Source organism: Tenrec ecaudatus, chromosome 5 (assembly GCF_050624435.1).
Source record: "Tenrec ecaudatus isolate mTenEca1 chromosome 5, mTenEca1.hap1, whole genome shotgun sequence".
NCBI lineage: Eukaryota > Metazoa > Chordata > Mammalia > Afrosoricida > Tenrecidae > Tenrec > Tenrec ecaudatus.
The window spans coordinates 177,361,514-177,374,412 of NC_134534.1; the positions used below are offsets into that span (position 1 = coordinate 177,361,514).

General features: G+C 39.2%; 1 protein-coding gene across 5 annotated transcripts in view; it reads left to right on the plus strand.

Moving 5' to 3' along the window:
• The window catches only part of ARHGAP12 (Rho GTPase activating protein 12), a 139,372-nt gene that overhangs the window by 57,852 nt on the left and 68,621 nt on the right, over positions 1-12,899 (plus strand). For all 5 annotated transcript variants that reach the window (XM_075550328.1, XM_075550329.1, XM_075550330.1 and 2 more), the window contains one exon: positions 12,174-12,437. In XM_075550328.1, coding sequence (XP_075406443.1) covers positions 12,174-12,437 — 264 coding nt within the window. The remainder of the gene's footprint in view (positions 1-12,173; positions 12,438-12,899) is intronic.

Here is a 12,899-nt window from a genome sequence, read left to right on the forward strand (position 1 = left end):
GGTAGGCATAATGGTACATAATTACTTAACCACTCATTGTTGTAGTTAATATATCTGGTGTATCTGTAAACACTTAGTGTGGTATTTTACAGTAAACATTTTTTTATCTTCCCGTTTGGCATAATCAGTATCATGATGAACAAAGACCTCTTTTAAATGTTAGAGAGCAAAGACGTCACTTTGAGGACTAAGGAGTGCCATGGGCATAGTTAATGACCTCATCTTCCTGTGAAAGCTGGACAGTGAGAAGTGAAGACAGGAGTGTAATGGATGTATTTGAAGTACGGCCCTAAGAATACAGGGACCACCTGATTTACAGAAGTTCTCTTTTATGAAAGGACCCACATTAGTTAAATCTGAACAGGATTTTTACTTTTACAAAAAAAAAAAAAAAAAGGCGGAAAGTGGAACTCACCTTTAGTGTTTGTTTTTAGTAAGTCCCTAGAGAGCCAGCATGGACGGCATTCAGGGAATATGGCAGCACCCTTCCCCTTCCCGGGAAACTGCACTCAGCATCAAGATAAAGTTTTTTTATTCTGTCTTTGAACACTGTGCTGTTTACATTTTAGTTTAATGTTAGTTTTAGGTTTTATATATTATTTGGGATGATTTGGTAGATTATTTTTTGGGCCTGGGCATGGTAAAATATTATCCTCATATAAATTAATGATAATTACTGTTTGTCATTTTGGCTTATGAAAAGTTTCACAAGGGCGCCCTACTTTCGGACAGTGGGGAAAACGTGTGTTGGATATAACACAGACTGGTAGACAAAGGAACACACCTGTTGTAGAGAAATGGACAAGCCCAATGAAAGCCCTTACAGTGAGGATGATGAAACTTTGCCTCTTGTACTTGGACATGTGTCAGGAGGGATCAGTCTTTAGAGAAAGACATAGTCATCGGTAAGTTAGAAGATCAGTAAAAGAGAGCAGGAACCTCAGATGGGTTGGCGCAGTGGCTGCAATAATGAGTTGAAACATATCAATGATTGTGAAGATGGTATAGGACAGGACAGTGTTTTATTCTGTTTTGTATGAGGTAGGCTGTTAGTCCTGTTGGCTAGTTACTTCTTTCTCTTGTGCAGATTAGTAGAGACCAACAATTTATATCTTAGATGGTCACTTGAAAACTTTTAAGACCCAAGATATTACTTTAAGAAACTAGCCTATAAACTTTAAAGACGTACGCTTGTGCCAGTTACCTGAGATGTCCCATGAGACTATGATCCTAACCCTGCAAACCTAGTAAGCCAAACCCAGAAGGTGTTTGGTTATGTCTGGAAAGTAAGTGCGACTCCATCTCCCATGTCGAGTGTTCTGTATATCAATATATGTTCAGCACATAGGGGCTTGTGTATGCACACGGCTACAGATTCACCTGCGAGTGTATGTGCTTCTGTACCTTTCTGTAGAGACATAGGCATTTGCTTCTATATAACCATGCCTATTACTATTGTACATTTTATAGCATTTGCCAGTAATGTCTCATATCCTTATGTATTCCTTTGTGTCATCATTAACTTTGATCAAGCTTTGTGCAGGTCACTCAATAAACTTACTTTAACCTAATAGCCCTGTTGGCATAGTGGTTATGTGTTGGGCTGCTAGTCGTAAGGTCAGCAGTTCAAAACTACCCAGCATCTGCTCCCATAATGCTCCCAAAACACAGGGGTACTTCTACTCTGCCCTGTAGAGTCGCCGTGAGTCAAAATTTACTTGATGGCATTAATTTTTTATGCATGCTTGTACTTAGAATTACTGCTCTACCTCTAGATTTCAGACATACGGTATATACTCGAATATAAGCCGACCCGAGTATAAGCTGAGGTACCTAATTATTACCTGGGAAACCAGAAAAACTGATCGACTCGAGTATAAGCCTAGGGTGCAAAAATGCAGAAGCTATTGGTTAGTTTCACTAATCAAATCAAATGAAAATAAAATTACTAAAGATTGAGACATCAGTGGGGTAATGTATTTAAATATTTATTTAAAATAAAAACAAAATAAAAGGACACGTCATTTAACTTAGTAAACCAGCACAATAAGTGTAAAATAGGTTAAACAAAAACAATAAGGTGTCAACAATGATACCTTAAGAGTACTATTCCCTGAGCTCAATCAGCAACCAAGCTAAAATGTAAAGAGTTAAAATCCTTTAAAACTGAATTCATCATCATCATCCGTATCCCAGTGCAGAGCTTCAGCTGGTGTGAGGTCATCATAGACGCTGTCTTCACAGAGATCGCGGTCATCACCACCACTGCTGTCATTTTCATACAAAGCGCAGTCTTCACTGCCATCCACAGCATTACTGATACTACATTTCTGGAAGGCACATCGAACCATGTCTTCTGGAGTGTCTTCCCTTGCATCTCGAACCCACTTTGCTATGAACTCTATGTCAGGCTTCATGAGATTTCCTCCTTTTGTTAGTCGGGCTTGACCAGATGACTTCCATTCATGCCACATCCTTCGAACAGTCTTTAAAAGGCTTATTCAAAGATACACGGCATAGGACGGCTCTGATAGGTTAGATGTGAGTAAACAAACATTCAAAGCCCTGCAGTGTCAGGGGGGCTTTGAATGAACAGTGGAGGAATGGCAATCACCTGCGAGATAATGGGGACTCATCCCGTAACCTCAGGGTGTGGGGGACACAGCGAGATGTTATACCTTGCTGGGGTACCACTGACCCATGTATAAGCCGAACCCCAGTTTTTCAGCACATTCACATTTCAGCTTATTCACCAGTATATACTGTAGGTCTCACCTGTATTTCTTGGTTTATCATTTTTGAACACTATCAACCAACTTTGAAGATTGCCTGATTTAAAAAGATATAGGGGTGGTTTACCTCTTCTCTTTCTTAGTGTGTAATATTTGTGTGCTTTCCTTTTATCTTTAATTTGTCACTGTCTCTGCCATGTGGCACTCTGAGTTTCTCCCCTCAGTGGTTTCTGAAAGGGACCTCCGGCAGACATTTGAAAGTGTTTTGAAAAGACTAGTTTGCCATATTTTATTCACCTTTCCAATTATTTTTGACAGGAAGGTAATTTCAGACTTTCAGAACCTTCAAGGAGCTCTTGTGGCCCAGTGGTTAAAACATTACTGAGATAATTAACTGAAAAGCCAGCAGTTTGAATTCATTGTCTCTACTGGAGACAGATGTGGCGGTCTCCTTTTCTTTAGATTACAACTTTGGGAACCGATTAGGACAGCTCTACTCAGCCCTATGGTATTGCCATAAGTCAGATTCAACTCCACTACAAGGACTTTGATGTTTCTTTCTCTTCTCATAGCTGATGGCTATAAAGTCTTTTAAAGCAGCTTTTAAATTGAGGATTCAAGTTGTTGTTTCACAGCCCTTCTCTTGAAGTGTTTGATCTTGACACCAACCAACAACCAGTTCACTGCCCTCTGGTCCATTCAAACTCACAGAGACCCTCTAGGACAAAGTAGAACTGCCCCCGGGTGTTTCCAAGGCTGTAAATCTTTTTTTTTTTTCATGTTGATTTATTTATTTATTTTTTTAATTTTAACAATTTATTAGGGGCTCATACAATTCTTATCACAGTTCATACATATACATACATCAATTGTATAAAGCACATCTGTACAGTCCCTGCCCTAATCATTTTTTTCTCCTCTTTTCTTTTTTTACATTTTATTAGGGACCCATACAACTCTTATCACCATCCATACATATACATACATCAATTGTATAAAGCACATCCATACATTCCCTGCCCCAATCATTCTCAAAGCATTTGCTCTCCACTTAAGCCCCTTGCATCAGGTCCTCTTTTTTTTTTCCCTTCCCTCCCCTTTCCCCCCTCCCTCATGTGTCCTTGGTAATTTATACCTCGTTATTTTGTCATATCTTGCCCTATCCGGAGTCTCCCTTCCCCCCTTCTCTGCTGTCCCTCTCCCAGGGAAGAGGTCACATGTGGATCCTTGCAATCAGTTCCCCCCTTCCAACCCACTCACCCTCCACTCTCCCAGCATCGTCCCTCACACCCTTGGTCCTGAAGGTATCATCCACCCTGGATTCCCTGTACCTCCAGCCCTCATATGCACCAGTGTACACCAAGGCTGTAAATCTTTATGGGAGCAGGAAGCTTCCTTATTTCCCCTTGGAACAGCTGGTGGTTTCTAACTTCTGACCTTCAGCTTAGCAGCCCAATGCTTACTTCACGCTCTTGTTTTCAACACTTTATTTTTTACTTATTTTGTGTTGTTATTATTGAGAATATATACAACACATCATACAAATTCCACAGACTGTACAGTTTGGTGACACCAATTATATGATTCCAATTTCCCATCCATTCTCATCCTACTTTTCTGAGTTATTCTCTCATTAGCATGAGCTCACTGTTACTTAGATTCCTAATTTCTTCCTTCTAGTGTCTATCCCGTATCAGCAAATCTTAAAAGAGCGTAATGCTCAAAGTAGATAATTTTTGCTAGTTACTTTAATCTATTTGGTTTTAAGATGACTTCTTCAGGGGGATGTGTTTGGTTTAAGGTTTGAAGATGATCCCATGAGTTCATTCCTGCCTCATAGCTATCGAAAGTTGAGGATTGTATATGAAAATTTAAATTCTGTTGTATGTTTTCCCTCTTTTGATTAGGTTATTTAAAAATAGAATTTTTCCATTAAAATGTTCCTTAATGGTTTCTGGGCCCCACTCAATTCTGGACTCATGACAAAAGACGCAGTCATTCCTTCAGTGAGCAATTAACCCCATATTCCATTCCCGACTCCTTCCTCCTCTGTTCCTCTAGGCAAATGGAGACCAACTGTGCTTTAGGTAATGCTTGCCAGCTTTTGAAAGCTCAAGCATTATGCAATAAAATAGGAGGTACAGTAGAGGCTCTAGACATGCTATTAGGTCAGTTAACTAGGACATTGTCCCCTGAAACCATACCGCATACTTTGAACCCCTTGAGGTTTTTGTATGTACATAATCAACCTTAGCTACTACTTAAAAAAAATTATTTCTAAACCTTTCTTTTCTTCTTTTTAAAAATCATTTTATTGGGAGCTTCTACAACTCTTATCACAATCCATACATACATCCATGTGTCAAACACATTTGTACATTTGTTGCCATCATTTTCAAAACATTTGTTTCTACTTGAGCCCTTGATATCAGCTTCTCAGTTTTTCCCCTCCTTCATGAACCCTTGATAATTTATAAATTATTATTTTTTCATGTCTTACACTGACTGATGTCTCCCTTCACCCACTCTTCTGTTGTCCATCCCCCTGGAAGAGGGTTAGAGGTAGATCATTGTGATTGGTTGCCCCTATCTCCCCCCACCTTCTCTTTATCTTCCTGGTATAGCTGTTTTCAATATTGGTCCTGAGGGGATTATCTGTCCTGGATTCCCTGTGTTTCCAGTTTTTATTTGTACCTGTGTACATGCTCTGGTGTAGCTAGATTTGTAAGGTAGAATTGTGGTCATGATAGTGGGGAGCATGGGGCGGGGAGGAAACATTAAAGAACTAGAGGAAAGTTGTATGTTTCATTGGAGCTAGGGGATATCCCTTACAGATGGGTGTTGCGTCTGCACTCTACACGCCTCCTCATTCACATTGATAAGCTTTTTTGTTCTGGGTCTTTGATGCCTGGTACCTGATCCCTTCGACTTCGACACCTTGTGATCACACAGGTTGGTGTGCTTCTTCCATGTGGGCTTTGTTGCTTCCGAGCTAGAGGGCCGCTTGTTTACCTTCAAGCCTTTTAAGACTCCAGATGATATGTCTTTTGATAGCTGGGCACCATCAGCTTTCTTCACCACATTTGCTCATGCACCTGCTTTATCTTCAGCGGTCGTGTTAGGAAGGTGAGCTTCATGGAATGCCAAGTTAATAGAACAAAGTATTCTTGCATTGAGGGAGTACTCGGGTGGAGGCCCAATGTCCATCTGTTACCTTAATACTAAACCTATAAATATACGTTCCTAGATCTATTTCCCTATAGTCATATATAAAATATATTTACATATGTACATGCCTGTATTTAGACCTTTATAAATGTCCTTTGCCTCCTAGCTCTTTCCTTTTACTTTTCTCTTGTCCCACTATCATGCTCTCGGCTTTCAGTAATTCCTTTTGGTACATTGCCCTTGATCAAATCCTACCAGGCCTTCTACACCCTGCTCACCATCGATTTAAGATCGCTTGTTATTCCCTTCTCCTGGGTTTGTAACACCCACTTCCTTTCCACCTCCTCCCCCTCTCCCATATACCCCCAGAAACATTGGTATTGTTGTTTTCTCCTCTGGATTGTTTATCCTGCTCATCTTATTTAGATAGACATGCAGAGACAATAGTATGTACAACAACAAGACAAAGCAAAACAAAGCAACAAAAGGAAACAAAACAGCAACAACAAAGCAATGACAGGAAAAAAAAGAAAAGCCTATAAATAGTTCATGGACTGTTTGTTAACCTTTAGGAGTGTGTCTGGTGCCATGCCCTGTCCCCAAAGTCTGTTTTTGTTATTCCCTTGGGATTTTGTTGCTCTGTTCCCCATGCTGGTCTGTTGCACACCCTTAGTGTTTTGCCTCAGTGTAGAGGGATCAGATCGGACACGATTCCAGCACTATGTCTCCAGTGTTGTCCCCTGTAGTGTTCTGGGTCAGTGAAGGACGTCGTGTCTCATGGTGGGGCCAGCCCTATAGTCCGCTCTATGCATTGACTCCTCCTAGTGGGAATATTGTCCTCAGGGCTTGGTGGGCCAGGATGTGCTCCATTCTCTCTTCCTCTTTGTTTGCTCCCGTGTGCTCTGATCAGACATGTTCCTCTCCCTGAGCTGTAGCTTCAGTACTGTCTTCTGAAGTGAATTCTTCTGGGGGGAGGGAAGACTGTCTAGGTGGGATTGAGAGCGGCCCCCACTTTTTTTTTGGTGGGGGCAGAGGTTGTAAATATGTCCATCGGACAACTCTTACTAATTTACTTTTTACAGGTATGCAACTTAATTGACAGTCCTTATACCATTTGACTATGTAACTCTATTGTTTTTTTTTCAATCATTGTAAGCTGAAACTCATTATTCAATAAACAATAAACTCTGATAACTTTAATATGCTCTAGTCTTTATACATACGCCTCTTGTCATTTTGTAGAAGTGAGAACATACATATTTGTCCTTTTATGACTGACTTATTTCACTCAACGAAATGCCCTCAAGCTCCATCCATATTGTAGGGTGAATCAAGACTTTATTTCTCCTCTAGACTGAGTAGTACTCCACTGTATGCATTTACCATTGTAGTTTATCCATTTATCTCTTGATGGGTATTTGGTTGTTTCCACTGTGTGACTATTGTGATTTGTACTCCAGTGAACATTGGTGTACATGATGTACATGTTGACAACTCATTTCCCTTTTTAAAGAACATTTTCTTTGTCCTTGACTCTCAAATGCCACCTTCTTTTTGAATACCTACTTCTGACTTTCTGTCTTCTTTTCTGGATACATTTTCTTTGTGTGACCTCTTAATTATATTAATTTCAGCAACAACAGTAATAGTTATTATTGTACTAACATTAGAAGCAACTCACCAGAGTCAGTACTAACTTTATACCTGCGTTCTCTAGCCTTATCAGGTCCTCCAGGTGGGTTCAAGCCTACAGCTTGGCAACAGTTCTCAGACATTTCCACCTGGATTTTTTAAAGGCTTATCAATCCATACAAGCTAAATATACACCCCTCCCTGCCCCCCCCATCCAGGTTATTATCTTGACACTGTTTAATCCATTGTACAATTTTTTAAAAAGAATAAGCAAAAGAAAAACTATGCTTTACATAAGCAAACATAACCTGTCATTTAACTGTTAATTAGAATCTGGCCCTGCATCTGTCGTCGTAGTTTTTTCCTCTTCATCATCTGTCTGTGCTGTTGAACCAACCTCCTAGCTGGTCTCTGTATCTCATTGGGTACCCCTCTAAAACCCACAGCTCTTGAGTAGTCCCTTAATTGCTCCTGGATAATGTCTAAGCTTTTAAAACATGATTGAATGTAGCTCTCCTTGTCTTGTCTCCTGCGTCCCTTACATCTCTCGCTTCTCCTTTTACATATTCCACAGCCATGTCATGCTGTTACCTAACATTTGTTCTGGAAGCTGTCCATCTGCCCAACTTTACCTGGCTGACTCTTGATTTGCTCATTTCCCTGGCTCAGTTCCCTTGTTTCCGGGTCTCTTGCCTTTTGTTCCCGTAGTGTCCTATGTGTAGCACTACATTTTAAAAACCAGTGTGTTAAAATGTTGTTTGTTTCACTTTCCTCATTATGCTTTGAGTACCTGGAAAACATGAAAAAAAAAATCTTACATACGAGGGACTTCAGAAGGTTTATGGGGAAAGGAATGGAAAGATACAGGAACCTTGGCATGCTGATAGTTTTTATTAAATGATGAAAGAACTTCTTTCCCCAAATTAGAACCTAGAAGCCCTACCCCACCCCCAAATTTCCCCCCTCTCTCACAGCAAACCAATTCCAGGTCTAATTTTGTTTTTCTTCAGGTATGTATATTTGTGTTCTTACAGTCCTTTATTTGAAAATTTCATCAAGTTACACTGTGTGCCAGTAGTATGTATATGTACTGACTTTATCACACGATGAACACTGCATTGGATTCACAGTCATCTTTGGAGAATAGCCATCTTTTTAAAAAATCAATTTTTTTCTATTTCGGAGCATAGGTTTATCTTATTCAAATCTCTATTTAGACACCTGCAAAAAGTTTTTTTTTAGTATCATTTTTTTGGGGACTTGTACAGCTCTTATCACAATGCATACATCCATCCCTTGTATCAAGCACTTTTGTATATATGTTGCCATCATCATTTTCAAAACTAAACTGTATTTGGGGGAGACAACTTGGGAGAAATCTTTGTTTCCCACATCTTACACCAACTGCTATCTCCCTTCACCCATTTTTCTTTTGTCCATCCCCCCCCCCCCCCAGGAGAGAATTGTGTTTAGATCATTATGATCGGTTCTCCAATCCTCTCCCTACCTTACCCTCCTGGTATCAGTCCCTCATTATTGGTCCTGAGGGGGTTTATACATGTGCCTTGGATTCCCTGTGTTTCAAGATCTTATCTGTACCAGTATACATGCTCTGGACTAGCTGGATTTGTAAGGTAGAATTGGAATCATGACAATGGGGGAGAGGAAACATTGAAGAACGAGAGGAAAGTTGTATGTTTTGTCAGTGCTATACTACACCCTGACTGACTCCTCTCTTCCTGGTGACTCCTCCATAAAGGGATGTCCAATTGTTTACAGATGTGCTTTGGGTCTCCATGCTCTTCCTCATTCACATTGATAAGTTTCTTTGTTCTGGGTCTTTTGATGCCAGAAACCTGATCCCATCGACATCTCATGATCCCACAGACTGGTATACTTCTTCCATGTGGGCTTTGTTGCTTCTCAGCTAGGTGGCTACTTGTTCATCTTCAGGTATTTAAGATCCCAGGCGCTATATCCCTTGATAACTGGGCACCATCAGCTTTCTTCACCACATTTGCTTACGTACCTGCTTTATCTTCGGTGATCATGTTGGGAAGTGAGCATCACAGAATGCCAGATTGTTAGAACAAAGTGTTCTTGCGTTGAGGGAGTACTTGAGTAGAGGCCCAATGTCGGTCTGCTACCTTAATACTTACACACACACACAAAATTCTTTTATATTTTCTAATTCATTACAGCTTAAGTAGGAGAAACCGATTCGATGGTCATATGCCAGGCCAGTTTACTATAAAGAAGCTCTCAACTTCCTTACTACTTTCTTGTACTTAAAGTTTTTAAAATAATAGTTGTTGTCAGTTAACTTTTTCCTTGTATTTATGAGTTTGTCATTTTTTTTGGATGTAAGTACATTGTTTAGAACTTCTAGTACCACATTGAATACAAACAGTGATACTTGGCCTCCTGTTTACTCTTGTCTTTTATTAAAATACTTCTTATGTAAGATGTGTATTTTAAATATGTAGAATTTAAAATATCAAATTAATGAAGCTTCACCTATTCTAACTAGCTGAGTGGTTTATCTTCGATCTATGCTGAATCGTAACAAATGCTTTCTTGGTGACTGTGAGGATAATTATCTTTATCCGTTAGAGACTTACGTATAAGGTTTCCTATACACAGACTTTGCTTACATACCTGCTTTTCCCTGATTTGTTTAATGAGTCCTAGATTTGAATGCTCATGTTTTACTTATGATTTCTTGTCTATATTTATAAGAAAACTTGTGCTATAGCTTTCTTTCATTATTGGTTCTCTGCTTTTGTTTCAGAATTATCCCAGCTTTAGAGCTGGTTTTGAAGCATTTCCTTTTCTTTTTTTTTTTTTTTTCATTTGCAAAAAGAGTTTAAAGTTGAACTATTTAAATATCAGGAATTATTTATTTCTTAGAGATTTAATAGAACTTGTCTATAAATACCATTTGATCATCTTTATAGTCCTAAATTCTAGTAAAGTATCTGAGACATTGTTTATGCTATAGAATTTCTTATCTTCAGAAAACAGTTCATCTTAGAGTAGCATTGTTTTGGTTAATTCCACCACTATGTGGAAAGAGCTTAAAATGCAGATCCCTGGAAGTTTATCTGACTGGATAGCCTGCATAGAACTCCTGTGTAATCTAAACAGGAAGCTGCCATTGGGGGCATGCAGTCTCATTTACATCACTTGAGAACACTCATCGAATAGCTATCAGGCATGAAAGACCACAGGTGACCATTTTACAAACGTGTCCTTGCTTTGGTGTGTTTTTACTTTTATCTCTTGAAGCTTATTTTCTTCAGACCCATTCAAGTTATTTCGCAGGAAAATACTTTTAAGAGTTAAAGAACTTTAATTTGCATGAAGCTTATTTAATGTATCCATTTTCCTTTTTTACTTCAATATTTTTAGGCATTCTTGAAATTCTGGGTACATTGCAGGAGTAATTGAGCATCTGACTATAATTTTAGCATTACTTATAAGGTGAAGCAGTGGTTCTGTGACTGGAGGCAGTTTTGTCCCCAGGGTCATTTGACGATATTCTCTGGAGACGTCTTTGTCATTGAAGTCATAGAATGAAGGATAGGGAAGAGTGGGGTAGGGTGTTCTGGGACCGAGGGGCCGCTACAACCAACTAGAGGATAGTGAAGGCCAGGGCGACTTCTATACACCCTACATACAGTATACAGCATAGCCCCACATACCTCACAGGATAATGTGTCCCAAAGTGCCACTGGGGCTGAGGCACCCTGTCATGTAAGGATAGGGATATATGTACATGAATACAAATAGTATCCTCATGTGTGCATGTGTTCTCCAGCAACGAGAACTCTGGGTAACTTACAGGTTATACTGTCCTTAGGCAAAGAGTAGGAAGAGTATTCTGCTCTAGACTGACATCTAGTGAGACATTTAAAAATAAAAAAAGCCAAGCCAAAGGTTAAGATTGGACATGTAAATTAGAGAATTACTGCTGACTCTTATTTTTCTCCGGTAGGGGAATTTTCAAGTAATAAGAATAATGAAAACCTAGGAAGAGATAATAATAGTAGCCGCTGAGAAATTGTAACCGAAGAAGAATAGAATGTAGTCAGTTCTTAGCTTAAGTATTTTAAGCTTTTATATTGACTTATATTCACGATTTAATATTAGAACTTAGAAAACAGATTCTTCCTTTTGAGAGCTTTCTGAATAAATACTGATCTGCCCATGTCTTCACATTATTATTGTTATTATTTTGCCTAACTTGATAGAATTTAAGCGCTAAAGGAGACCATGACGATTTAGTATAAATACCTCATTTAGATAAGTAATTCAGTTTGAGACGTGAGGTTGAAGAGATCTTACCCAGTGTAGCCCAGTTTGTTAGTCTCAAGTCAAAACCAGAGCCCAGAGCTCCTGACTTCTAGTCGAGCATTCTTCTTACTCAGTAAAGGAAAGTATCATGCATCTGTTGGATTCTAATAGAAATTCTTTCCTCCTCTCCCATATTTTGGGACTGTTAAAACTATTAAATTGTTATTTATTTTGAGAGAATACCTCTATAAGTGTGCTCTTAAATGAATTAGGATGCCTGTTTGTAAGCAGAGCGTTTAATTTTAATGTGTCTAAATGTGAATGTTTAAAATTTTTGTTTCACAGGCAACTACTCCTCCAAACCAAGGACGAGCAGATTCTCCAGTGTACGCTAATCTACAAGAACTGAAAATATCCCAGTCTTCTCTTCCCCCGCTGCCTGGCAGCCCAGCCATTCAGGTTATTGGAGAATGGGAAACCCACAAAGATAGTTCAGGGCGTTTCTATTACTATAACAGAGGGACACAGGAGCGGACTTGGAAACCACCTCGCTGGACACGGGATGCAACCATAACCAAAGGAGATTCCCACAGTGCAGGCGATCCAGAGGTATGAGGAGTTAACAGTCACCAAACAGTCTCATGGCATTCTTTAAAGACAAAAAAGGGAAAAGGCTTCTTTTATAGTAAATACACAGTAGACCAGTTGAAACCTGTCAGACACTAATATTCTTTTGATGCATTTTCACTGCTTATTACCTTCTAATCTCTACGTAGTGGGTAGTAGCTGACCTTGTAGCGTGTTCACTAGCTGGAGATTAATTACCCTGATTAACTTTGCCGAGTGCTTGCGCTCATATGTTGGAAGATTCTACTTCAAACTGTATTGTGTACACAGACTTTTTTTTTCGTTTTAGAAAAAAGGGATGTTGTAAGAGCAATAAAATGACCCCTTTAAAAAAAATTGACAAAAATAAATCCCGGAGCCTAGTCCAAAAGATGGAAACAAACTATTTAAATAATTAAAACAGACTTTTCTCTGTTGGATAGTAGGACTACCAAACTACTCAGT